The following is a 22,493-nucleotide window of genomic DNA, read 5'->3' as shown; positions in this document are numbered from 1 at the left end:
TTTTTTTAAATTCAGGATGTTGTTTTCCAGTGGCTCACAACAGGAGACATCCATCTAAACCAGATTGATGCTGAAGACCCAGAGGTAGGACGTTGTGAATCATTAGAAACTTATAAATGAGCTGGGTATAGCGGTGTGTGCCTGTAATCCCAGTGGCTTGGGATGCTGAGGCAGGAGGATTGCAAGTTCAAAGTCAGCCTCAGCAACTTAGTGAAGCCCTGAGCAACTTACCAAGAACCTGTCTCAAAATTAAAAAACAGGCTGGGGATGTGACTCTGTCATATACGTGCACATAGGTCATTGTGTTTAATTCTCACAACAATCCTGGGAGGTAGATAGTCTCATTCCCATTTTATAGATGAGAAAACTAAAATTCTGCGTGTTTGCAATGTGATCAAACTGTAGGCAAATGCAGAGGTAGGACTCAAACCCAGGTCTCCTGATTCAAAGCCTTTTTAAATTAATTTTCTGTTTCTTAAACTCTGAATGAAAGGAAACTTATTTTTTGACTGTGGGTAGCAGATATGGCAAGAAGGTATCTCGTCAGAGATGGCTGTCCACTGACTGCTTCTTCCCTCCGCTGTGGCTTCTGAGAAGCTGGTTTGCCTTAGGAAACAAGAGAGCCCCTGTCTGAGATATTCCCTTATTTGGATTAAATTAAACATTTGAATATTTTCCTTGAATTTCTCTTGAAAAATTTTGTAAGCCCCAAAGTTAAATGACTGGGATACAGCATGGAATTCACTTTTCAGCTCTCACAATACCTAGGCCAGAGTGGACAGCATCTTTGATAACTGCCAGTCCTAGTGAGTATAGTGAGTCAAGGGGGCAGTGCTGAGAGGTTACATCTGCTCTTTTTCTGGGTGACACCTTGGTCCTGCTAAGTTTCTATCATTCCTGGTTTCTAGCTAAGGAAACTAAAGTAGGGAAAACCTTCGGAGTCTGTATTTAGGTCAATTCCTGGCCAAGCCATTGCTAACCCCCAGGTCAGCCTGGTTTTGGAGCCTTTCCTTTCCTGCTGTCCTGTTCTTCACTGTCCATCACACCTAACCCAAGACTAATTCAGAAGGAAGCCAGGGGAAGATTGTGGTGTTAAGGCCTTTCTCTCAAACCATGCCTGTATCTCCCAGATTTGAGACCGAGACCTGGTAGCAACTGTACTTTGTATTGTAAGGCTTTGGAAAGGTAAATGCTGCATCCAGGAACATTGCATAGTGAGAAATTCTGAAAACCTGAACTTCATATGGTTTTAGATCAAACCTTGTTATATTGGAATGAGTTTTAAACTCAGATAATATCTTAGTATCAAGTAGTACTTAGTAAAACAGTAGTTCACTAAAAAGCTGGAGGAGTTGACCTAACAAGTTTTAACCTCAAAATCTGCCAGGAAGTCAGTTCCACGAGCACTCTTAAATTTCTTTCTCTCTGTATACCTAAGGTTTTAATGGTTTTCTGGATTAGGATTTTGTGGAAGGACCCTATGCAGAGAATTAAGGGAACCAGCCTCAGGACCTTTGTGCTTACTGTCCCAGGCCTGGGCTCTGAGTTGCATTCTAGAGTGTCTGGCACAGTTGGTACCCTTGTTATTGCTCTTTCCCTCAAGTTGCTGGGAAGGATATTTTATTTGTTTATGCTCTTCTCTCATTTGTTGTTTAATAAAAGAGATAGAAGATTAGAGCGTTTTGACCCTTGAGCTACAGAAAAAAGTGAGCCTGTCTGTTTATTATTTATGTAATGTTCAGGCCTGTCTCCTGCAGTGGTGGCGCTAAAGAATACAGGAAACTGTACCTTGCAGATGACTTCAGAGGACCCATTTTTAAACTATTACCAAGTTGGCCTTGTTAGCTAAATGCATTTCAAAGGGCAATAAAGAGCAAATTCCTTGTTGGCAGCATTCATTTAGTTAAATTTGAATTTATTTTTTGAATAGGTAATACATTCACATAGTTCAGAATTCAAAAGCATACATAGTGAATAATCTCCCTTCTATCTTTCACTCTGGATGCTCTGTTCCCCTTCCAATGACCACAATCTTAGTAGTGTCCTACATGTTCTTCCAAAGATATGTTATACTTACAAAAGCAAGTGTGTGAGTATGTGTGTACTCTTCACCCTCTTCTTTTATGCTATGTATGTCGACTATTCTTTTAATATTACCAATGGTAATATAAAAGGTATTCTTACCTTTTAATATTACCAATGTGTCCAATATTTCCATGTTCTCTTTTTCTGTTTATTTTTAAGACTGTATTTCACATTGTTTGAATGTACTGTACTGTATTGAACAATCTCCTATTGATGTTTAGGTTTCCCTGGTCTTTTACTATTACCAGCATTGAGCATATGTCATCATTGAGGACTCTGCGCAGTGCTGGAGAATGTCCCTGGCTAAGAGAGAAGGGCTGGGATCTAGTGTTAAGGAAGGGCCATCTGTGCTGGAATCACTGGCAGTCATGCACTTGACAGGACACAAAGCAGGCAGTATGACCCAGATGCTGGTGTGGGGTACACATCGTAGTGGGAGTTGGTGGACTTTCTTTTATGATTGCTTCTGTTTTCTCACTAAAATAGAAAATAAAGTCACTTTATGCACTAAAATTTCATAAAGGAAAATTGTTTTGGATGGGATTTGACAAAAGGCAAGTATTGCATCGGTATGGGTATGGAAGTGGACTAGGAAGATAGAGTTGAGTGCCTCGTAGTCAAGATGAGACATTGTGAAATTAAAAGGAGACCCTTAGCATTGTTGTGTTTTTCTTCAGCTGTGTTGGTACCTGCTTGAGTATTTGGAGAGTTGGACTTAGCCAGCCTTGAGCTTTAACCAAGAGGGTTTTGTTCCTCTTTCCACTTAAAGTGGCTTATTTAAGATTTAGCAGTCCGTGATCATGAATAGTGAAGTCTCTTGGCTAGAAAGTGTAAGTACTGCAGATTGAGACCTCAGACAATGGAGACTCGACAGAATAAACTCTTGTTCCTGCTGTGCTGAAAGGAACCCTCTTGTGGCTTTCAGATCTCCGACTACATGATGCTACCTGACACAGCCACCCTGTCAGAGCGGCTCCGAGTGTGTCTCCAGGAGGGCGATGAGAACCCACGTGACTTTACCACCCTCTTCGACCTGTCCATTTCCCAGCTGGATACAGCCTCCCTCCCCAAGGTCATCAAGTCAGTACCTGGGGCTCTCTGAGCTACACTGCAGTTTTTCATGTTTCTTTGAAAACATGAGCCTGGGGACGGAATTAGGGTCACAGGAAAGATGGCAGACAAAATGTTCTCAGGTTTTCGATGAAGCCAAAAGAGAAACTGGGATTATGGGTGTGGTTGATGTAGAGGAACTGTCAGCAGTTATTAGTTCTTAGCCTCCATGTGTTCCAAGCTCTGTACCAAGCACTTTGGATGACTGACCTTTTCCATTTAACCCAGGACTTTTCTAGGTTTTAACACAGAGAATTTAAGTCCCAGTAAACTGAGGTGGTAGGTCATTCTGCAGGCCCTTACAGTTATGTCACTGAATACTTTTTCAGTGTCCACATGAGGAACTGAGGTTTAAAGAAGGGACAGTATTTTCCCAAAGTGAGCAGGGATTTAAAGCCTTGCCCAAATGACTTTCAAGCCAGTGCTTTCTCCTGTTTCATTTCTTGCTTCATTATTTTCCATCCCTGATGGTCAGGGAATAACAATTTTAAGCATATTTTGCCTGGCTCAGGATCTATACCTAGATAAACCAAAGGTGGAGGGTACAAGTACAGGTACTTGTCTTTGTACCGTCTTTATGTTCAAGTTCAACAAATTCTGAGTGCCTACTGTACTACAAACTTTCTCTGAAATTTCCCATTATGGAGGAGATATAAGCTTATTAGATAAATCCTAAATGTGAAGTATAAACTAGAGGTGGGCATAATGAATATAAGGAATTTGATTCTGACCAAGAATCTTATGGAAGAATTGCTCTTTTAGCTGCATGTTGATTGCTTCAACAAACATTTCTTCAAGGCCTTGTGTCTGTCTACTTAGCACTCTGTGTATTCTTGGTGAGAAGGATTTCAGGAGATGAACTGGGGACATTGAGAGAGAGGTTTTCAGTGAGGTCCTTGTATTAGCAAAGTTCAGATAGGCATGAAGACATTTACATAGGTACATATGTAAATTGAAGAATATGTTAGAAGATGGTACATAGTTCAAGTGGACTACTGGGCACTGGGAGTGCTGGGCAGGTTATATTTTAATAGAATGGTCAGAATGATTTTTTTTTTTTTTTTTGATACTAGGGATTAAACCCAGGGGCACTTAGCCACTGAGCCACATTTCCAGCCCTTTTTATTTTTTATTTAGAAACAGGGTCTCACTAAGTGGCTTAGGGCCTGGCTACATTGCTGAGGCTGGCTTTGAACTTGCAATCCTCATGCCTCAGCTTCCTGAGCCACTGGGATTATAGGCATGTGCCACCATGCCCAGTTCAGAATGGCATCCTTGAGGAGGTGATACCTGCGGATTAAACCCAGAGGTGCTTTACCACAGAGCTACATCCTCAACCCCCTTGCCTTTAAATTTTAAGACAGGGTCTCGCTAAGTTACCTAAGGCCTCACTAAGTTGCTGAGGCTGGCCTTGAATTTGCAATCCTCCTTCCTCAGCCTCTTGAACTGTTGGGGTTATAGGCATGTGCCATGACTGCTTGCTTGGCTTTGAGCTCTGATGTTCTCCTCTGCAATTCAAGGCTCTTAGAATAATGTAGCAAGTACCATGTTAAATTATACCAGACTGTTAAACTGGGCAGTGGCAATTCAACTAGCTTCTATTGTTTGGGCCTAATTCTCTCTTGATGTGCTCAACTAGGCCATTAGTTTCAATGGTGAATAAAGGATTGATTGGGACTGCTTACTGTTTTAGTGTCAGCAGAGTCAAATAGTGAATGGTTCAGAAATTTTTTATTTTTTGGTCCCAGGGATTGAACCCAGGGGCACATAACCTCTGAGCTGCATCCCCAGTCCTTTCTTTATATTTTATTTAGAGACAGGGTCTCACTGAGTTGCTTAGGGTCTTGCTAAAATGCTGAGGCTGTCTTTGAACTCGCAATCCTCCTGCCCCAGACTCCTAAGCCACTGGGATTACTGTGAGCACTGCCGCGCCTGGCTTTCAACAACTCTTGAGTGTATTGTCTTTCATACCACAGCAGAGGGCAGTAGTATTGACTTCCAGATGGCAACATAATGTGCTCAGGTGTTTTGGTTTGTCAGTAACAAGTGAATTTTCTTTTCAGAGTTAAAATTGATTTAGGCTTTAAATGTTTATATCAGCTATAGGATGTTCTGATTAATTTCATTGAACCCAGGGGCTTTTAACCTCTGAACCACGTCCCCATCCCTTTTTATTTTTTATTTTGAGACAGGGTCTCCCTAAGTTGCTTAGGGTTTCAGTAAGTTGCTGAGGCTGGTCTTGTACTTGCAACCCTCCTGTCTCAGCCTCCAAGTCACTGGGATTACAAGCGTGCACCACCACACCTGGCTGTTCATTTCATATTTATTGAGGCCTGTGAGATTTGAGGTAAAGGTAGATGGCGTGATGACCCTGTTCTGAGAGTTCATGGTAAGATGGGTTGGGATTGAAACAAGGTGGTGAAAATGCAGTGTCAGAGGTCAGGCCAGAGTTTTCTAGAAATAAATGGAAATACATAGTTCAGTCCCATTTCACAGATCTGTATTTACTTTGGCATTGTTCTTCCCCTTCTCCCATTCACATTGACCATACGAATTAGATTTTGTTTAGTTTGAAGATTAGTTTCCCATCCCATCAAGCACATGCTGACTGCTGACAGGAAGAAGATTTGGGTAGGTGGCAAACTGAGTAGAGAAGGGGAAGACTTAATGAAACAAAGTATTTGCTCCAGCACAGTCAGCTTGCCAGGGACAGAAAACAGAAATCAAATCATGGCAGGATGGCCAAGACCAGGACTCAGCAGCAGGATTCTTTGAGTATAGGTGATACTGGTTGGCAGGACTGCTGAGCTTCTGTGTTCTGATCTTCCTCTGTCCTTTATTAACCGTATGAATTTGGAAGCTATGTAAAGTCTTTACATCTCAGTTTCCTCTTCCTTAAGAGATTATACCCATATTCCAGAGTTGCTTTGGTGATTAAGTGAGTCTAAGTACCTAGCACAGGGTCAGGCACAATATGTAGCAGGTAGTTGGTACTCAGTAAGTTCTTTCTCTTCCTTCTATGGGAATCTGCTGCTCATTGCTAGGAAAGGTTCTCCCCAAGCACCTGGGAACAGGGAGACGGTGAGTATAGTAAGCTCAGCTGATCACCTTTCTGCAGCCACAGGCCTCACAGACCATCTTTCTGAAATCACTCAGCATAGAGCCTGTCCATCCACTGGCGTTTACTTTTCTAGCTTAATTTTGAAAGGTCACAAATATGTATAAAATTTAAATTGGGTGAGTATATTTTAATTAGCCTCTTCTGCAGAGGAGTTTAACTAGCTTTCATAATTAGGTAAAATGCAAAAGGACAGAATAAGTGTTAGAGTAGACACACAGCCCAACACCTCAGGGTAAGATGGCACTTGACGCTGTAAACTTCTTCCTACTGCTCTGTGTATCATAGCCCCTCTGGTCCCTGTGTAATGTGACAAGGCCTAACTCCCTTCTACCTCTTCCCTTCCTCTTGCCTCTGCCTGGGACACTCTTGAAAATAATTGTGTGACTTCCTCCCTCTCTCACTTAGGACTCCTCCAACAAGTCACTCCCAGCCTCTGCCCTGTCTCCGGATTTGCTTTTCTTCTTAATACTTAGAGATAACTGGCATATCACTGTTTTTTGTTTACTATGTGTTTCTCCTCCCCAAGAATGTGAGTTCCACAAGAACCCGCTGGCTCTCTTTTTTTACGGAAACTGTACGTGTGTAAACTGCCTGGGACTAGTAGATGTTCGGTCAGAATCTATGGAGTGAACAAGGACATGGAAGGGCAGAGCATGTAAATGTGTTCATTAGCCAGAGAAGACTAGATTGGACTCCTGTCTGTTTTTTGTGGCTAATTTTTTTTTTTTTTTTAAATGAGAAACATCTGAGTTGTACTCCTTTTTTTTTTTTTTTCTCCGTGGTGCTGGGGATTGAACCTAGGGCCTTGTGCATGCAAGACATGCACGCTACCAACTGAGCTATATCCCCAGCCTTGTACTCCTGTCTTTTGATGGTAAAATCAAACAAGGAAACAGAGTCACAATGATCATTGTGCATCATTGTGCATCTGGTAAAAACCAAAAGCCTATTTAGGAAAAGCTTGATGAGAATATGTGAAAGAAAGTTTTCCTTTCAGTTCTCAATAAATAATACTGTATGATACAGTAGAGATTTATAAAAGAATCATTACATTAGATATAGCAGTAATTAAAAAAAATAGTGCTGAACCACCATCTTTGATGGAGAATATTGCAGTGTGGTGAGACAGGTGTGCTACAGCATCTCCCCTTGATCCCAGCTTTTTTGTTTTATTAATACAGGGCTCATGAGCAGCTAAACGTGAAGCATGAACCACTCCAGCTCATCCAACCTCAGTTTGAGACGCCACTGCCAGCCCTTCAGCCTGCGGTAAGTAGGTGTGCTCAGGGACTCCCACTGCAGAGCCCTACCCTTGCTCTCACTGCAGACCCTTCCATGTGCTCTTTGTGGCACTCTTCACTGAGTCATAGTGCTCTGTCTTGGAAATGCTTAGACAGGCAACCTGTTAGTATTCTATAGGACTAGCATGGTGAATTTCCTGAGGGATCAGGAGAGCATATCATGAGTTGGCCTGGCAAGAAGTAAAAAAGAAAAAAAAAAACAAAAAAACAAACTTTGTGCTGCTTTTCTAGGCATTGGACACTCTGATTCATTGCAGTTCTAAATGCCCAGGGGAGCTGCACTTGGTGGTGCACACCTGTAATACCAACAACTTAGGAGGCTGAGACAGGAGGATTGCAAATTTTTTTTTTTAATTTTTTAAGATTCTTTTTGTTTTTGATTGCAGGTGGACACAATGCCTTTATTTTATATTTATGTGGTGCTGAGGATTGACCACAGGGCCTCATGCATGCTAGGCGAGCACTCTACCACTGAGCCACAGTCCCAACCCCAGAGGATTGCAAATTTGAGGCTAGTTTTAGCAACTTTGTGAGGACAGAGCAACTTAGCAAGAAAAAAAGAGTAAAAAAAAATTTTTTTAATTTAGAAAAGGGTTAGGGATGTGGCTCAGTGGTTAAGCACCCTTGGATGCAATATAGAATGGAATAGAGAATAGAATAGTCTAGACTAGAATAGATAGAATAGAATATAGAAAAGAATATAGACTATAACTTGGAATAGAAGAATAGAATAGAATGGAATAGAATAGGAAAGAAAGACCTTCCTTATTTTGTCCTGTACATTCTGGAATATTATGAGCCAGTTGGCTTTAGCTTGCTAACTTTTATTTTGTTTTGAGAACTCATAGTTATGTGTGTACCAGCACATTACTGGTTCATTCCTATGAATTCTGACCAAGTTCACCACTTGCTACACTAAAATGCCTCCCCAAATAAATTCTGTCCCTAAAGATCTCATGATCAAATGAGAAACAAATTGAATAATCAAATGTTTAGTACAAACTTAAGCTCCAACCTTTGCATCAATGTGCCAAGTTAGTTGGCATCCTTATGTTGACTTGGTCAGTTTAATGGCATAGTTAGAGCTGGTTCTACTTGGTTACTTACAATGAGCTCAAGTCTGCTTGGCATGGATCTGTTGTATGAGTGCAGGAGGAGGTGATGGGAGCTTGGGTGGTTCATCCCCAGGGAAGGGCTAAGTTGGCCTCTAATTTCCTGTGCATCTCAGCACTGCTTGTTATGGCTTTGGATAACTCTTTCAGGAAAGACTGTTTCTTTTTAGGTTTTTCCCCCTAGCTTCAGGGAGTTACCACCTCCTCCTCTGGAACTGTTTGACTTAGATGAGACATTCTCATCCGAGAAAGCACGGCTTGCTCAGATCACCAATAAGTGTAAGTGTGGCCAAGTTTTAAATTTTCTTTATGACTTTTATTTAACTGTGAACTTCTGAGATTTGCTATAAGAGAAATTTGGTTAGGGAGAAAAAATATGTACAGATGTTTAAAGTTAAGTTTTTTTTTTTCATTTCATGTAAATGATATTGGTTGTTTTTCTTGAGACTGGTTAGCTCAGTTAGAACCCAGTGCTAAGCTCTGATCTTATAGGCCTTTAGTTCTGACCTATTAAGTAACCATAGACTGAATCCTGACCTGGCCCACCTAGCAAATGTAAGCCATTGGTCATATGAACAGTTAGATAAGGAAAACGAGTCATGGCCAAAAGAATGTCATAAAGAGCCTTCGAATTGGGAGCCAGGTATGCCCACCTGGACCTGTGGGTGAGGAAATGAGGCCCCAGGCACACAGCTCCATGGCGAGTGGACCTGACTGGATTGCTGCTGTGCGCTGCCTTTAGCCCAGCAAGCAGACCTGTGCACATGTGCCCAGGGGCATGGTCCACAGGGCAGCACTTACCTTCTCCTGGGAATATAATTTAAGGAGATGAGTGAAGGACTATAAATGACTTCTACATGATTTATTTTAAAAATGCAGTAAAATTGGGAATAGCCTTACTGTCCAGTAGCAGGGGAATGGTAGTAAATTGTGTCACATTCATTCAGGATAAGGCAGGAGGATCACAAGTTCGAGATCAGCCTCAGCAACTTAATGAGGCCTTAAACAACTTAGCAAGACCCTGACTCAAAATAAAAAATAAAATTAAAAGGCCTGGGGTGTTGCTCAGTGGTTAAGGGCCCCTGGGTTCAATCCCCAGTTTAAAAAAAAAAAAAAGAGAAAGTCAAAACCAATCTAACTTTAGTCTGATAAAGTGTGTCATTTTTTACTTTTGTCTTAATTTATAAAAATAGCACATCTGAGATATCAACTTTGTCATTGTTTAAGTCCTATGGTTGTGTCAGCCTAGTAAACAGTGAGTTAAAATATGTAGGATCTTGATAGGGAAGATCTAAAATACACTAAGTCTATACTGTGCGTAGGTACTGAAGAGGACCTGGAATTCTATGTGAGAAAGTGTGGGGACATTCTTGGAGTAACCAGTAAACTACCAAAGGATCAACAGGATGCCAAACATATCCTTGAGCACATCTTTTTCCAAGTGGTGGAATTCAAGAAATTGAACCAGGTATAGAAATTTGACCCAGGAGGCCCACTGAGGTTGGAGCCCATCAAGTGATAGTACGGTCCATTGACAGTTTTTTTATGACATTCATTAGTATTTATTAAGTATTTCTTGGGTGTAGAACAGACAGGGATCCCTGCACTTACGGAATTCATATTCTAGCTGGAGCATCGTGACAATATACAAGAATAGAATATAGAAGCAAGTCCCTTAGTGTACTGGATGGTAAGTGTTCTGGTATAAACTGCTGGTGAGCAGGGAAAGGAGGGATCAAGTGTGCCACGTATGGTGGTGGCAAGTGGTGAGCATTCAATAGAGTGGTCAAGGTCGGCCTCACTGCACAGTTAATATAATTCAGTTGAGAAAAATCTTCATCAGAAAGTAACTGGTTAAGTACCCTAGGGTATGACCATAGATTAAAGATCCCAGGGGCGTTAGCCAGGCAGACAGATGGGGAAGGAGTGCTCTGGGAGAGGGAAGACTTTGCAACGTCCCTGAGGCTGAGCTGCACTTGTCTTACTTCAGTTGTGGCAGTGATGCCAGTGTAGCCAGAGACAACTGAGCAGAGGACAGAACAGCAGCAGAACGTGACGGCAGCACCTGTATTAGAAATCCTCTTTCCCAGCCAGTGTGGTGGTGCATGCCTGTAATCCCAGCAACTTGGGAGGCTGAGGAAGGATGATCATAAGTTGAAGGCCAGCCTCTCAACTTAGAGAGACCCTGTCTCAAAGTAACATTGAAAGGGCTGCAGGTGTAGCTCACTGGTAGAGCACTTGCCTGATACATACAGGAATGTAAAGGTATTGGTACAGGTTTGTAGTGTTTGAGGGATTTTAATTTTCCTTGCCTATTAAAATATTTACAGTGAATATGTTACTTTTGTAGAAAAAAAATAATGTTTTGTATTTTAATGTAAGCAGGCAAAATAAATGCTTAGGATTTTAAATACTGAGGTGAAAGACTAGTTAGGCTGAGCATGTTGGCACATGCCTGTAATCCTAGCTTGGGAGGCTGAGGCAGGAGGATCGCAATTCAAAGCGAGCTATAGCAATTTAGCAAGGTCCTAAGGAACTTAGTGAGACCCTGTCTCAAAATAAAAAAATAAAAGGACTGGGGATGTGGCCCAGTGGTTAAGTGCCCTTGTATTCATTCCCCAGTACCAAAATAATAATATTAATAATAATAAGAAGAAGAAGAAGAAGAAGAAAAAAAAGACCAGTTAGGTTCTGGGCCTGAGCCTGTTCTAGAAGGGGGCCAGCTCTGCTGGGTACTCATTTGACAGTGTTCACTGTACACTTGAGAGGTGCTGGGCATGGTGCAAGAATTTGGGGTCATAGCAGTAAGCAAAATGAATGCAGTCCTGGCTTTGTCAGAGCTGTGTGTGTGGGACATACAGGCAGTTACTGTGGTGAGTGCCATGAGAGGAGCCCAAAGAAGAGGTAACAGATGCTGCTCAGCAGGGACATGTGGGTTGGCGGGGGGAGTGAGGGGGTGTTTAGATTCCCAACAGTACTACTCACCTTGGTGGCATAGAGGACAGGCACCCAAGGTCAAGGTTGAGAAGTCTAGTGCAGTCTTTGCAACTGTGCTTGCTATCATTCATTACCATAGGTGGTGGGCAGTGACCAGAAACTCTTGTCCTGGCAGTGGGAAATGATCTTAGGGTTGAATTCAGTCTTAAAGCCAGAGGGTACTTGTGTGCCCTAATTAATGGTGATTCACAATCTCTTCATAAAAAAAGTTTAAAAAACCAAAGCTCATATTTCAGGCTCTGTACTGAAATATTAAAATACTACATTTTATTTTCTCATCCAGGAACATGACATCGATACAAGTGAAATAGCATTCCAGAACAACTTCTGAGGACCATGCCTCGTGACGCATTTTCTGCCTCCTGATTCTTTCTATTTTTTAATTGTTCCTCAACTCCTTACCAAAGTGTCTATACACTCCTCACAAGTTTTAGAAGGTCTGTGCATCTTCTGTAGTATTCAGATAGGTAAGATTTCTGACTTACAAAATGCTTTTGGAAGAAATGTTTCTTTTTAAAATTAAATCTATGATTGAATCTGTTCTTTCATAATTTATGAAACAGTCTATCATTGGAGTCTTTTTTTGTTGTTGTTCTGACTCCATTTCAGGGTTTGAATCTCTTTTGTCAAAGACTTAACAAAACTCTCAAGCTTATTGAAATACTGTACAGCTTTATGGACTAATTCAAAGGAATACAAAACACACTTAACCCACAGTCTCTTTGCCCCACTGTACCTAAGGAAAAAGACAAAATAATAGATACCTTCCTTAGGTAAATCACCCTTGGTCAGCTAGCTGTCCACTGGACACTTAGAGGCTGTAGTCTCCACGTACACATTTCCCTCTCTTCTCTGATCTCTTGAACCTTTTTTTTTTTTTTTTTTTTTTTTTTAATTCTAAGGATTGAACCCAGGGGTGCTTAACTGCTGAACCATATACCCAACTCTGTTTATTTTGAGACAGGTTGTTGAGGCTGGCTTTGAACTTGGATCCCTCTGCTTCACCTTCCTGATTTGCAGAGATAATAGGCAGGTGCCACCGTGCCCAACCTCCTCTGAACTCTTGAAGCATTCAATTCTGTGATCATTTGGGGTTATAACGCAGGGCAAAATATGACACTCTGTTCCTAAAGAGGTAGACAGTGCTGTCCTGGAAAAATAAGAGAGACTGTTCTGCCTGATGGGGCACTTGATGGATGGAAGTATATAGCAGTGTACTGAAATGTACTGGGAATCGCCTCTAGGGAATCCTGAAGCCAGATCAAAGATTGCAGAGCCACCGAATGTGTTTAAGAGATATGGCATAATGGGGATAGTTTAGCCGGTAGGTTCCATCAGATGGGAAGAACAGAAGGAGGGCCATTTAGGGGATAATGTGATAAACTCCAAGAGGAAATAATAAAGATTTGGACTAAACTACCTTTGTAGGAAAGGTGGCATTTCACAACAGATTAGGGCTGGATGTGGTAGCACACTCCTATAATCACAGCAACACAGGAGGCTGAGACAGGAGGATCACAAGTTCTAAGCCAGCCTAAGCAATTTGACAAGACCCTCAGCAGTTAGCAAGAGCCTGTCTCAAAATAAAAAGAACTGGGAATGTACTCAGTATTAAAGTGCCCCTGGAGTCAATCCCCAGCACCAAAACAAAAACCAGAAACCAACAAAAACAGATTAAGTCTGGTGTTGAAGGTCAGATTGGCAAGATTTGGACCCTGATTGCCACAGAAGATAGGGATATCCTGAAGGGTGAGCAGTTTTAGAAGATGTTCAGTCCCAAAATATGAATTGTTCACATGAAGCTTTATCATTTAAGTCACAAAACTAGTTTGTCAAGGAATCAACATTTTTAGAAATTAAAAATTGGGGGGAAGGGTGGGAGTGTAGCTCAGGGTTAGGGTGCTTGCCTAGAATACACAAGGCTCTGGGTTTTACTCCTACTACCTCAAAAATAAAATAACCCTTATCTAAATGAAAAAATCTAAACCCATTTTGGGGATAATTTGGGGATAACAGTCTAAAATGCACTAAATATTGATAGTAAAAATGTTAACAGTATTATAAAGTATTTAGGGATGAAATACTAGCATTTAAGGGAACAAGTGCTCTAACAACTGAACTGTACAGTTGCTTGCTCTAGCCCTTATTTCTGTTTTTTTTTTTTGTTTTTTTTTTTTTTGATTGTTTTCTTCTGGTATGGGGATTAAAGTCAGTGGTGCTTCTCCACTGTGCTACAGCCCCAGTTTTTTTTACTTATTTATTTTTTATTAGGGGGCCAGGGGCATTTGACCACTGAACCACATCCCTAGCCTATTTTGTGTTTTATTTAGAGACAGGGTCTGAGTTATTTAGTGCTTCACTTTTGCTGAGACTGGCTTTGAACTCTCCATCCTCCTGCCTAAGCCTCCCAAGGCATGTACCACGGTGCCTGGCCCTTTGTATTTTTTCAGACAGGGTTTCTCACAGTTTCTGAGGCTGACCTGGAACTTGTAATCCTTCTGCCTCCGTGCGTGGCCAATTTGTGGCATCTTATGATTCATGGATGTGTGTGACTTTGATAAGTTACTTCTGATTTGTAAAAGCAAATATCAGGACAGTTTTAAAACTGTTTGCTAAAAGGTCCTCTAGAGGGTACATATGCCTTTTTTTTTTCCATCCCCACCCGCTCCCACCACTTTCTGAATTTAATTTTAATTAAAAAATTTAACCAAGTAATTCTTGCGCATACAACGAAAGATTGTTGAAGGGAAAGAACTCTATCCTCAGTTCCCCTGTCTGCAACCAGTGTTAGTGATTTTTTTTCCCAGAGCCTTATAGATAGGAGAAATACGTACTTTGAAAAGAATCGCCTTGCTCATGTGATACATAACAGATTTTCACATGAAGCCCAATAACCTATCATCCTCAGTACCCTCCGGCAGCTCACAATCTAATTGCAGAGAGAAGTTAACCTAGTCAAAGTCTCAAGGTGTAGCCGGGCGTGGTTGCGAACGCCTGTCATCCCAGCGGCTCCGGAGGCTGAGGCAGGAGGATCGCGAATTTAAAGCCAGCCTCAGCAACAGTGAGGTGCTAAGCAACTCAGTGAGACCCTGTTTCTAAATAAAATATAAAACAGGGCTGGGGATGTGGCTCAGTGGTCAAGTGTCTCTGGGTTCAAACTCCAGTACCCCCGCTCCCGAAAAAAAAAGTCTCCAGGCTTGACGAGTGACATGGAAATCTGCGGTGCTAGTGGCCTGTGCGGGGCCTATGACCCGCCCTGGGCAGTATGGACCACCGAGCTCCACAGTAATGACAGGCGGGCAGGTGCAGGGCCGTGGCCAGGGCTCCTCAGGTGAGGGGCCCGCCCCGCGCGCAGGCGCCCCCTAGTGACGTCAGGCGGCGCGACTCCCGCGATGCCCTGCGCGGCAGCGGAGCGCGGGCTCCTGACGCGGAGCACTCGGGGTGGACGTGCGGTGCTGTTGGTGCTCTCCCTGAGCTGTGGCCGGGGTCTTTGGCTCCCAGTTAACACGGGAGGCCCCTCGAAACAGACCATGTCACTGGCATGGGGCCACCAACCAGTGGCGACACTGCCGGGGTGACTCCGAGCACTGGCCCCCTTTCGGTCTGAAGGAGGAGGTTGCAGACGCCGCCAGCTACAGCTGGGAGCCCGCGCGGCTGTGATTTCCACCTGCCTCTGAGGAGGCCTTGGCGACTTCTCCCCGACTTCGACTCCCTGCCCCGGGAGCCCTTCCGTGCTCGGCTGCCGAACTGCAAGTGACGGTGTTACAAAACTGAAAGAATTAAGTTGAAAAGGCTAAGTGTTGGCGAAGGCTGATGTCCCTGAAGGTTCAGGGTAAGGGGTCTGGGCCTGGGCCTGGGCCTGGGGCCTGGGCCTGAGCGTGGACTGTGTGTATTAGCCCAGGACCCCAGCTCTTGTCTTGGGTCTCATCTCCCTCATCAGAAATTGAATTCGTTTCTGAGAGACTAAAGTTCTCTGCTTTGTAATTGCATAAATGAAGTCACAGGCAGGGCTGGTAAGGAGGTTCTACAAACCCAGACAATGATTATGGTCCTATGTGTTGATCAGTGCCCCCACACTTCTTCCACTGATTCAGGAGACACCCGTAGTCATGAAAAGGGACATATCCATCACTTACCAAAATTTATTGGCTATCCTCCCTCCTCCATGTCCATTGTCACTTTAGATTGGTGTCTTACTATAGGTTAGTTTGCAATTTCTAGAGTTTTATATAAATGGAACCAGAGTGTGTTCTTGTTTTGCTTCTTACAGCATAATTATTTTGAATTTATTTATATTAGTAATTAGCTCCTTTTTATTGCTGAGTAGTAGTCCACTGTGTGGATAGATCTGTTTTATGTTGATCATGTTGTTTATCCAATCAATTGTTGGATTTTTTTTCCAGGTTGAAGCTATAAAACTATGTAAAAGTCTTTGTTCTTGTGGCATATGCATTCGTTTTTTTTTTTTGGAATGATGGATCATATTATAGGTGTATGCTTGTACTTTTTTTCCTTTGAGAAGGGTCTCACTGAATTGTCCAGGCTGGTCTTGAATTCCTAGGTTCCAGTGATCCCCCTGCCTCAGCCTCCTGTAACTGGAACTGCAGGCATATACCATAGTGCTCGCATGCCTGGTGGGAGGGGTGGGAGTTCCTGGTTCAGATAATGGGCCAAGTGAAAGCAAGGAGGCCAGACCACTACAGTTCTCTTAGCATTTTAAGAAACTACTAAACTGGGTGGGGCTGGGGATGTAGCTCAGTGGTAAAGGACTTACCTGATGTGCCCAAGGGCGCAGGTTGGTACCCAGCACCACCAAAACAAACAAAAATGACTTAAACAGTTTCCAAAGTGGCCATATAAATTTTTTTCATTCCCACCATTAATATTTGAGAATTCTAGTTGTTTCGCACTGTTAGGCAAACATCCTCTCAAACCCTAAGAAACCGACTTGTTGCTAACCAGTGTTATATTCCAGATCTGATATTCATCAACGTCTGACATCCTGGACCTCTGCTGCTACTGTGAAACCAGATACAAAATGGAATGGGCAAGAGTTCCAGCCATGAAGGGATGCCTGTGGACCTGCTGTTCACCCCCAGATTCATTACCACCTCATTGTAGCATAGGACCCTAATAAAATTCCCCTCTGCTAGCTCTATTTGGTTTGTTCTGCTTCTCACCCAGATTGAAACTGGTCAAGGATCAGTGGGCCCCTTATCTCCAGAATGGACTCAACTCCACCCCAGAACAAATTCCTTAACTGAAATCTGCACCCCCCGCTTTTTTCTTTTTGCAAACTGAGTATTGAACTTAAGACCTCATAAATACCAAGCAGTTATTCTACCACTGAGCTACATCCCCAGTCCCCTCACTTTTGATCTTGAAAATGGTTTTTTAAATTTTTCTTTCTTTTTTTTTTTTCATCTTAAGCTTTCTCACCCAGCCCTTTAAAATTTTTATTTGGAAACAGGGTCTCACTAAATTGTCTAGGTTGGCTGGGTGTGGTGTTGCACACCTGTAATCCCAGCGATTTGGGACGCTGAGGCAGAAGGATCCTTAGTTCAAGGTCCACCACAGCAGTTTAGCAAGTCCTTACCAAAAACAATAAAAATTTTCTAGACTAGCCTAGAACTTGTGATCCTCCCTCCTGCCTCAGCCTCCCAAGTGCCTGGGGTTACAAGGCATATGCCACTATGCCTGGTTTCCTGTTACCCTTTAAAAAAAATTATTTATTTAATTTTGGTATTGGGGATTGAACCCAGAGGCACTTTACCACTGAGCCACATTCCTTGTCCTTTTTATTTTTTATTTTGAAATAGTGTCTGACTGAGTTGCTGAGTTTGGCGATCTTTCTGCCTCAGCCTCCTGAGCTGCTGGGATTTACAGGTGTGTGCCACCATGCCCAGCTCCTTACTCTTAAAGGACCCTAATTCTTTGAGGAGCTTATCTGGGAGGTTTTTCTCCTGACTTCTCTTTATTCTCTAGCAGAAGAATAAACTTTCCTTCACTGTGTAATCAGCACTCAGCTTTGGTTTTGGTTCCAAGATTCCAAGAAAGAATGAACCCAATGTGGGTCAAAAATTAGTAACATTACCAACATTTGGTATGATTAGTCTTTCTAATTTTAACCATTCTAGTAGGTAAAATCTCATTGTGGTTTTAATTTACATTCTTTAAGGATGTAGTATTAAGCATCTTCTCTCATCACCTCATCATCTGTTTTATATAAATTTAATTTGTAGCCCAGGCAAAGAAGCCAGAGGGGCTGTGAACAGGGCATGTCTATAATCCCAGCGATTTGGAAGACTGAGGCAGGAGGATTATAAATTAAAGATCAGCCTGAACTATTTAGCAAGGCCCTAAGCATCTCAGTAAGACCCTGTCTCAAAATCTAAAAAAATTTTAAAAAGGGCTGGGAATGTGCCGTGGTTAAGCACCTCTGGGTTCAATCCCCAGTACAAAAAAAAAAAAAAAAAAAAAAGCCAAAAGGGCAGCAGAGGGAGGCTAATTTTTCCTACAACAGACTCTAGAACTAGACAACTGAGGTTTAGGAAAGTCTGTCTCAGTTTTTAGGGTTGTTATGAGGATTAAATGAATTAAAATTTATACACAGAACAGTGACTAGTACAGAGTAAAATCAAAGAGTTTGATAAGTCCCATTTTTACAGATGAGGAAACTGAGGCACAGAGAACTTAGGTAATTTGCTTTAGATGACAACTAGTTGCCTGGTGTAGTGGTGCATGGAAATGCTTGTGATCCCTGCCACAATGGAGGCTGAGGCAGGAGGATCCTAAGTTCCAAACCAGCAGTTTAAGCAAAGTTCTAAGCAAATAACTGAGACCCTATCAAAAAATAAAAAAGGGGGGCTGGGGAGATAGCTCAGTCAGTAGAGCGCTTGCCTTGCATGCACACGGCCCTGGGTTCCATCCCCAGCACCACAAAAAAAAAAATAAATAAATAAATAAAAAATAAAAAAAGGGCTAGAGATGGAGCTCTGTGGTAAAGCACCCCTGGGTTCAATCTCCAGTACCAAAAGAAGAAAAAAGAATAACCAGTAACAATGAGTGGTAGCCTGGGACTTAAACCCCAAGAAGTCTGGCTGTAGAGCTTCACAGTGAAGAGGGAGTGTCCATGTAAATTACTTTATCAGGCTCCAGAGTAGGTGGAGGAAGTCATGAATTAAATGATGTGCAATCTTCTAGCTCTTAAGTCTTCCTTCTATGGTAAATGAAGTTTGCAGAGGCTGACTGAACTGTATCCAGGTAGCCAGCAGTTTCTGGAAGGATCTGAGGCTTTTGGCTTTTGGCATGTTTGCCCCAGACTCCTTTCTCAGTTCATTTCCAGGCCTCTCCCACTCCTCCCAGGGTGACACTAAGTGGGTATCTGGTTAGTGACAACATAAAATGGAAAATTCTTGCTGACCTTCTAGGAATTTGTTAAGTGCATGACAAACTGAATTTTTAAAAGTCAACAACCTTTACCTGGGGCTTCCTGCATCAGGTCTGGTACTGGCTTTGGGGATGAATTGAGAGGCTGCTTGCCTCCCCTTGCTCACCCGCCTATGATCACAGCTGAAAGGGGGAAATGCATCAGTCAACAAACATGGTGGGCAGGGTAAAGCAGGAATTAGCCTGGTGGGAGGGGCGCGGAGTTCCTGGTTCAGATTGTGGCTCAATCAAAAGCAGCCCAGTTCTCTCAGCAAGGTCCTGCGTGGTTAACTGGCAGAACCCTATAAGCCCTATTACGGAGTAGGGTATTTAATCTAAGGTGACATTGGGAGAGAAAACTTAAGGTCTGAAGACATCTCGTTTGCATTTTAGGAGGGACGCTCTGAGGCGGGACAGGAAACTGTTCAGAAGGCGCAGTCCGCCTGTTAAGGGTGGCTTGAGAGCTGTAGGGACGCAGGAGTGGCTTGGACTAGTTTTGATTTTGCCCAGGTGGTTTTTCTAGCCTGACTGTCCACCCTGGTGCCTCACTGTCTCTGGGTCTCTGCTCTGTGGGCTACTCCTGAGCCGCCCAGGATCCACACGTGGCCCGAATCAGGTCTCAGTCACGTGGCAGCCTAAGCCGGCCCACGCCTCCCAAGGCGCTGCCCCAGGCCCTCCGGGCTCGGGGCGCGCGCAGCACTGGCTGGGTCCCGCCCTCCCTGAGGCTCCGGCCCGCAGGCCCCGCCCCCCGCAGGCCCCACCCCCGCTCCAGCGCCGCCCCTGCGCTCGCGCGCCAGGCCCGGGCGGCGCCGACGCGCTTGGCGGGAGATAGGAAAGTGCTTCTGTGCGCGCCGGTGGCGGCCGCAGTTCCAGCGAGCGGGCGGCGGGACCTGCGGACGTTCTGACATCTCGGAACGCGGCCAGGGGCCCGGAGCGGCCGGAGCAGCCCGCGTCCTGACCCCGGCCCGGCTCCCGCTCCGGGCTCAGCCGCGGGCGGGCGAGCGCGGCGCGGCCCGGGCCGGGGGGATGTCTCGGCGGACTCGCGGGTGAGCGGAGCCGGGTGGGCTGGGGTCCTCCTCTTCTCCTCGCTGCCTCGCCGGGGCCCCTACGAGCGCAACGAGATGGTGGTGGAGGGGTGCCGGCGAAAAATGCTGCGTCCGCGTCCAGCCGACGCTGGGTCGCGCGCAACGCCGGGGGGCTCTGGGGACCCCTAGCTCGGTCTCGGGCCTGCTGGGCCTCGGAGCCGGAACAGGCGGGTCTCCAGAGACCCGGACCAAGCCTTGCGTGATGTCATTTTGTCTCCCGCCTAATTTCGGGGTGGGGGTGGGACGCCCGGCGTTAAACTGGAAAGCCCTTTATTGGGGAGGGAGGCCACCCATGGGAAGAAAGTGATTGTCCAAGTCACAGCAAGTGGGAGGCCAAAGACTGGGGTACACTTGTCGTTCAAGCCCGCTTATGGTTCATATTTGCCCGTAGGTATTCCTTCTCACATTCCGGGAAGTACAGAACCCCCAAGCCCTCTGCCCCGACTGCGGTGTGTGCCAAGCGGGGGCTCCATTGTCTCTCCCACTTGGGTCACGCGCCTGCCTCGCTTTAGTTTCAGAGATCTCTCTTCCTGTTCCACACGAGTTTTGGGCAGCTGGGGTTGAAGGTACAGAAACTGATGTGTATCAGGACCGCTCTGCCAGCAGCCCCTGGGGCAAAGGGAGGAACTGCGGCTTCATTTTACTTATTCCCCAGAGAATAAATGACAGGGTTGAGCCTGGACCTGAGTTGTGGTCTTTTCATCTTGTCTGGGTGTGGGGCCCGTGCGATCCAGCCCTCTTCCCGCCCTGGGTCTGTGCAACCCAAATAACTTTGGTCTGGTCTTCAGATGGTGATGCTGGCCTTCACAGGCTGACGTTACAGATCTGAGAAGCCCTTCTTGCTGCCTCTCCCCAGAGTTCCTCTCCACCAGGAAGCATCTGGTTCCTAGCTGTGGTCAGGACACCTGGCACAGGGAATGTCTTCCTCAGTCCCCAGTTTCCTAGGGCAGCTCTAATGCCCAGGAAGAGTTTTCAGGAAGTGTTACTCCAGGAATGACTTTCCCTTGGCCATCCCCAGGTCCTCTGCAACTTTGCCCCTGGAACTCAGTGGAGGAACCCCCTTGCATATGAGGGATGGCTTCTGCACCTGGGCATTCCACAGCCTCAGCTCTTGGCCACTTGCTGTGACTGTCCTGTTCCTCACTGCCTCATTTCTCACTCAGCCTTACTCATCTGGCCCTGGTGCAGAGCCCAGTTCATCCAAGGGCAGGAGAAAGGGTATATTGCACCTTTACTTTTAAAGCTGAGGTTATAAGGTGAGGACTGTGCAGTTAAGGAGGTTCAGAGCCTGGTTGTGGATTTGGCAAGTGGCATAATTCCTGGGAGCCTGAATTTCCACATCTGTTACATGGGTACAATGAGAATGGAAGTGGATGGCCAGCACCTGTGGGTGACACAGACTTCTCCCAGCTCTGAGATGCTGTCACCAGAATGTGCATACTACCTTTCACCCTGGACTTGACATTGGCTGAGCTTCTCCTAGAAGCTGGGCTTTGTGCTGAGTACTGGAGAAGCAAAGATTATTTCTGTCAGCAAGGTGTTTGTGGGCAGTTGATTTTTAAAGCCTATTTCATTCTGTTACTAGAATCTTATAGATTTTTGTTTCCTTCACAATGGTGGTAGACTCATGAATTGGGTCAGGAATGACAAGACAAGACTGAATTCCAGATCCTTCTGTGACCAATATATTGCTGGGTTTAGACACACTTCCTCTTTCATTAGCATTTCTTAGTGACCAGGAGGCAGCAGGTTTACACATTTATTTACTCATTTCTAGATCCAGTCATTCCCTGGGCAAACAGTCAAGGCCTTTTAGTGCCACACTCCAGAGTACACAAGTGGAGCTAACCTTTGTGGTTGATGTCAAGACAGGCAGTTGCATTTGAGGGTTTCTAGCATCCTGTGGAACTGTAGGAGTAGCTAGGAAGCAATGCTGAGTTCTGGGGAAGAAGGGGAAGGAGTGGAGACGCCAAAGGAAGCCTTCTTTTAGGCGACAAGACCTGTGCTTGCTTTGTTTGGAAATCTGTAGGCTTTTTTTCAGTTTACAAATGCCTGACCTAGGAATGTATCTGACAAAGGTAACTTAAGACAGGTCTTGGGTGGAACCAGGGGAGGTCACCAGTCCTCTCTGAACACCTGACATAACCTGGAGATAAGCATCATCGCCAAATTTGTAGCCAATAAACTAGATAAATCATAGTTACTGATAATGTATTTAAAATGTTTTCCCCAAGTAACTAATAAAACTAATAGT

General features: G+C 44.3%; 2 protein-coding genes across 4 annotated transcripts in view; both read left to right on the top strand.

Moving 5' to 3' along the window:
- Positions 1-16,911, top strand: part of Ift52 (intraflagellar transport 52) — a 37,488-nt gene extending 20,577 nt beyond the window's left edge. For 2 of the 3 annotated variants that reach the window (XM_047540549.1, XM_047540548.1), the window contains exons 9-14: positions 16-84; positions 3,011-3,165; positions 7,498-7,585; positions 8,900-9,008; positions 10,052-10,197; positions 12,010-12,293. In XM_047540549.1, the coding sequence (XP_047396505.1) occupies positions 16-84; positions 3,011-3,165; positions 7,498-7,585; positions 8,900-9,008; positions 10,052-10,197; positions 12,010-12,057 (615 nt within the window). In that variant the 3' untranslated portion in view covers positions 12,058-12,293. Of the gene's footprint in view, positions 1-15; positions 85-3,010; positions 3,166-7,497; positions 7,586-8,899; positions 9,009-10,051; positions 10,198-12,009; positions 12,294-16,701 lie in introns of those variants that run through there. The other variant, XR_007107117.1, reaches the window with a different exon arrangement.
- Positions 16,912-19,986: 3,075 nt separating this feature from the next.
- Positions 19,987-22,493, top strand: part of Mybl2 (MYB proto-oncogene like 2) — a 35,549-nt gene continuing 33,042 nt past the window's right edge. Inside the window, exon 1 of the mRNA XM_047540547.1 lies at positions 19,987-20,200. Within this exon, the coding sequence (XP_047396503.1) occupies positions 20,181-20,200 (20 nt within the window). The 5' untranslated portion in view covers positions 19,987-20,180. The remainder of the gene's footprint in view (positions 20,201-22,493) is intronic.

The sequence above is a fragment of the Sciurus carolinensis genome, chromosome 2, assembly GCF_902686445.1.
Source record: "Sciurus carolinensis chromosome 2, mSciCar1.2, whole genome shotgun sequence".
Taxonomy (NCBI): domain Eukaryota; kingdom Metazoa; phylum Chordata; class Mammalia; order Rodentia; family Sciuridae; genus Sciurus; species Sciurus carolinensis.
This window is presented reverse-complemented; position numbering and strand designations above follow the sequence as displayed.